Source organism: Primulina huaijiensis, unplaced genomic scaffold (assembly GCF_012295235.1).
Source record: "Primulina huaijiensis isolate GDHJ02 unplaced genomic scaffold, ASM1229523v2 scaffold207962, whole genome shotgun sequence".
Classification (NCBI taxonomy): domain Eukaryota; kingdom Viridiplantae; phylum Streptophyta; class Magnoliopsida; order Lamiales; family Gesneriaceae; genus Primulina; species Primulina huaijiensis.
The window spans coordinates 1-4,562 of record NW_027355074.1 but is presented as its reverse complement, the minus strand read 5'-3'; the positions used below and the strand labels follow the sequence as shown (position 1 = coordinate 4,562).

The 4,562-nt window shown below is 34.9% G+C and overlaps 1 protein-coding gene across 2 annotated transcripts; it reads left to right on the top strand.

The window, feature by feature from the left end:
• Positions 1–26: 26 nt before the first annotated feature.
• On the top strand, positions 27–3,673 carry LOC140966781 (uncharacterized). 2 transcript variants are annotated; one of them, XM_073427038.1, is made up of 7 exons: positions 27–291; positions 715–800; positions 1,194–1,340; positions 1,474–1,582; positions 2,020–2,143; positions 2,840–2,918; positions 3,326–3,673. In XM_073427038.1, the coding sequence occupies exons 1-7, from the start codon at positions 165–167 to the stop codon at positions 3,431–3,433; spliced, it is 780 nt and encodes a 259-aa protein (XP_073283139.1). In that variant the 5' UTR covers positions 27–164; the 3' UTR covers positions 3,434–3,673. The 2 variants fall into 2 exon arrangements, with proteins under 2 accessions (XP_073283139.1, XP_073283138.1); XM_073427037.1 differs by having other exon boundaries at positions 30–291; positions 2,648–2,918.
• Positions 3,674–4,562: the final 889 nt, after the last annotated feature.

Here is a 4,562-nt window from a genome sequence, read left to right as displayed (position 1 = left end):
TTCTACTCTTCCTTTATTATTATCATTATTGTCGTTCGAAGTCTTTTTTTTTTTTTGGTTGAAATAACCGAAGAATTTGGTTTTGGTAGGCTTGAGAGGTATTTTAGGGGTCTGCCGCATGATTTACGCTGATTTTTTGGAATTTATCAACAAATTCTGTGAAAATGGGTCGTGGGCACACCGAGTTTTCACCATTGCTGCCACCGACTCCGATCACCAAGCACTCGGAGATTGACCTTGAGAGTGGCACAGAGGACCAGATTCAGTGCCGAATATGCCTCGAAACTGACGGTATAACTCCTCAAATCTCCTCAATTTTCAAGTTTTGAAGATTTTAGTTCTGGCAGATAAAGCAGCTAACTTGAAAAAGTAGCAAGTTTCGCATGATTTGTGAGATGTCTATTTTTAAAATTGTGGAAGGATGCGATACGCAATTATTTTTAGTTTTTGTTTTTTATTTACATTTATAATTCTTAAATAAGACAATCTGTTATCCTTAGATAGATTTATAATTTTTTAATCACAACTTTAATCTTGGGCTTTTTTCTGGGTCTAAAATCACTGTTTTTTGTTAGCATAAAAAAAATTTGGCTGTTTACTTCTGTTGCAAAATGGAGGATTTTGATCGACAGTGTTGCATATATGGATGAATTAATATAAACCTCACTGCGTGATTTTACAGACTTACAAGCTACATTTTCTGTTCCTAAATAGGTCGGGATTTCATTGCTCCCTGCAAGTGCAAAGGGACATCTAAGTATGTTCACAGAGCTTGTCTGAATCATTGGCGCGCTGTTAAGGTACATATTTATTAGTAGCATAAAACATAATCTTCATTTGAGTTTCTTGCAAATCAAGTTTATAACATGGCATTCTCTTTTAATTCTACTTCTGTCACCCCCCACTGAATTCTGTAACTGTTCTACTCATGTGCAAATGATTTTCTTTTACTTTTTAAGGTGGTAGTATATTAGTTTTATTAATTTAGTTCCTAAATTTGTCAGGCTATTTTACCTGCCTGTTATTCCCTTTATTTCATGATTGCTGTTAGTCGATACGGAAAAATATATTTAAAAACGACACTTATGTTCGTTGAGTCGAACTGTCTTAACTAATGCTACTCCTGTATTTTTTAAAAAATTTAGTATTAGGTTATTTGATCTATATTTCCTCGTTTGTTTTTGTTGGTGCAGGAAGGGTTTGCTTTCGCTCATTGCACAACTTGCAAGGCTCCTTATTATTTGAAAGCTGATAACATACGTGATAGGAGATGGCGAACAATAAAGTTCAGATTTTTTGTTACAAGGGATATTACATTCATCTTTTTGGCAATTCAGATGGTAGTTGATTATTGGACCCCTTTTCAAATTTATTTTCTGTTCCTTCCCATCTATTTTGTTATGTTTATGTTGTGATAATGCCAGTAGCTCTTTCCTTCCTAGTATTTTTACGATTTTATTACAATTGTTATAGGTCATTGCTATATTGGCATACTTGGTGTATCTTATTGATGGTAGCCAGAAATTTTGGCTTCGTCTAACCTGGGGTTTCGGCAGCGAACTTAGTTTCTACTACGTGTGTGGTAATACTTCTTGAGCTTCAGATTGGTTATGATGCCACTGTCAATACTTATATTTCAAGTAGTTATTTGCTCGATTTGAATTTTGGAATGTATGACGAACAATATGGCTGGTCATAACTCTAGATATTTTAATGTTATCAACAATTATTTTATATTCTATTTTGGTTTAATTTAGCATACTTCTTGCATGCTCATCACAGCTGTATCCAACAAAAAATAAACAATTCACATTGCCTGAATAAAGAACATATTGGAAAGAAGGATGTAAAATTTTTAGTCAGAGCTGAAATATGTCGTTGTGAGTAACCTATATTGGGCACAGATGCATGGTCCTATCTGTACGTATATTAAGTATTAAAGAATGGTTGTTATGTGTGTTGCCTTTCATTCTTAATTCCTGTTGCAAGCACATTTATGACATCGAACTTTATTTCCAGGGACTGTATTGTTTTTCGCTTTTATCGGCTTATCTGGGTGTTTCATTACTTGTTTCGATCAAAGAATCCGCAACGATCCAGCCGTACCATGTCGTGAATTGCATCGTTGCTGTTGTGAGCTTGGGTATTATATTTTTTATTATATGATGATATCTTTCAATTTATCATAATATTGTATATTTATAATCATAGCTGTGGTGATCAGTTACTCTCATATTGTGTTTTGTTCCTTGTATCTAGACTCTTTCTTATCAAAATTATTTAGCCAACTTAAAGAAGCAATTCTTATCATTGTATAAAGTGGTAACAGGGTGTTTTTGTGGAGTTAAGACCTAGATTTTATACTAAGGACGAAGATCCATTTTTGGCATAGCCTAGTGAGTAAACCTTCTTCACGCTGTGCTTTGCATGAATCCACATCCCATTCAAATCAATTTGATTTATTCTTCTAACAGTGATCTTATGTTTGTGTTATGATCAATTTTTTTGTCTTCTCTTTTATAATTTTTAGAACAATGAATTCAGTGAAAAAGTTATTACCTGATGGTTCTTGTGGTTGTGAATTCTGCTTAACCTATAAGTCTATGTATTTCGAGTTAAACTGTCTGTCCTTGTGCCATTTGTTCAGGACGTGCTTTGACTGCCAATTGCCTGCTACTCTTAGTTTGTGGTCTACTGATAGATCCAGATCGGAAAGTTGTGATTGTGCATCCTGTGAATGTGGTTGCCTGGAAGGAAATCATGAAGCCGGTCTGCCATTATTATGTATTATGGCTATAATTGTGATATGTTTATTTTCTGTATTCGGCATATTTTATAGCGTATTGGTGGCCACTATGGTTGGGCAAAGGATTTGGCAGCGACACTACCACATACTTGCAAAAAGAATGCTAACAGAAGTGAGTTAGCGCTGCATTTTTTCATTTGTTTGATTTTACCAAGATCTGCATGCTTATTATGTTCAAGTAGTTAAACCTGTTATTCAACCTTTTCTTTTCTTTATATTTTGTTTCGTTTCGCGTAAAGTTAAATTCTTTTCCCGTGTGCGAAAGATGGCCCGTAATTTTGAATCCAATTATGCCAATTAATTTCTTTGCATGTGTTTCAGTTTACAGTGAGCTCTGCCAGTGAAATATTGCACAAATCTTGATTACCTGTTCAACTTCGCATGCTTTCTGTTCAATATTGCCTGTGAAATAGTGTGACGTTTTCTGTTCGAGGAACCGAGACTACCTTGCATTCCCCCCAGCTTTTCATTATCAATCAATTTTTATTTAGTTTTCTGCTATATATGTGTATTTGGTAGGAATATGTTGTTGAGAACGTGGATGATGAGATGAATGAAGCCTCTTGGTCACCCCCGCCTCTTGCTCCTGACGATGTTCAGCAGCTGAAAGCTCTTGGACTTCTCTGAATTGCCAAAAGTTTAAATAAGTTTTCCCACGTATAGACATGGAACGGCGTTTCAGTTGGTATTCCTATTCTCTGTTAATATGCTCTCTGGTAACTATGTAGCATCGACATATAGAAATGTGCTCGTTTTCTATATGTTTCACTCGTTTATGTACGTCCAAATATGAATTTATACTGCACTGTCGAATCCCTACGGTGTTATTATCGTAATAGATGGTCACTTGGAGGTTGGAATCGACTATGAATTTTGTTGGAGTGCAGTATTTGCTTTTGCTAAGAGAACGATCAACTCGTAACAACATTTGAGTTGTATGGTTTAAAATATTGAAGTTGAACTATATTTTGGTAAAGTGATAGACTCTTGATCTTATAATTGATATTACAATCAATGTCATGTGTTTGATTCTCATAGATTTCTAGTGACGTAATTATTGGGAGTACGATTTTTAAGTTGTGATAATTTTTTCTGCTAGTAGCGTGAACGATACGTGACATTCAATTTGTTGTTTAATTTAAAATATTGAAGTGACATAGTTATTACTGACTATAATAGCGCTTAATATACAAATTTATACTCCAGTATAATAAATCTCCACATTTAGATTATCCATGTCTATTACAAACATTAACCCGTCTTAAAAGTTCATTGGTTCAAATAATCTTAAAAACTTGTCAATTTGAATTCACATTTAAGAGGTTCGTCGACAAGCCTTGGCTATTTGAATTTACATGTAAGAGGTTCGTCGGCTGATATGTATGTATCTTGGGATTTTATCAGAAAATAATTTATTGATGGAAATTGGTGTGTGATAACAAACCTTTCAGTCAAATAAGCATTTGCCTTATGAAATTTAATTAAGGGAAAATTTGTCATTTTAGATTTGTAATTTATTATTAAAATTTAGCGTCCCAAGAGCTGCCAAGATTTTACAGGCAATAGGTCTTGCGTTAGGGCGGCCTTTTTTGACCACCCTACCGCTCAGTGTTCTGCCCGAGTTTTCCATGTGGTGCTGGGCAGCCCGAAAAGTGGAGCCCCAGTGCTCGTTACCTTGTTTCACGAGCATGTGCATGATTTCGAGTTTTTCTGATACCATTTCATCCAAATTGTGTAGTTTGATGGTTTTCATCAG

What these genes read in the sequence shown, in the direction of transcription:
- LOC140966781 (XM_073427037.1), top strand. Translation starts at nt 165, where the DNA reads ATGGGTCGTGGGCACACCGAGTTTTCACCATTGCTGCCACCGACTCCG. An exon ending in AATATGCCTCGAAACTGACG is followed by an intron (nt 292 to 714) that starts GTATAACTCCTC and finishes GTTCCTAAATAG; the next exon opens with GTCGGGATTTCATTGCTCCC. An exon ending in TCTTTTTGGCAATTCAGATG is followed by an intron (nt 1,341 to 1,473) that starts GTAGTTGATTAT and finishes CAATTGTTATAG; the next exon opens with GTCATTGCTATATTGGCATA.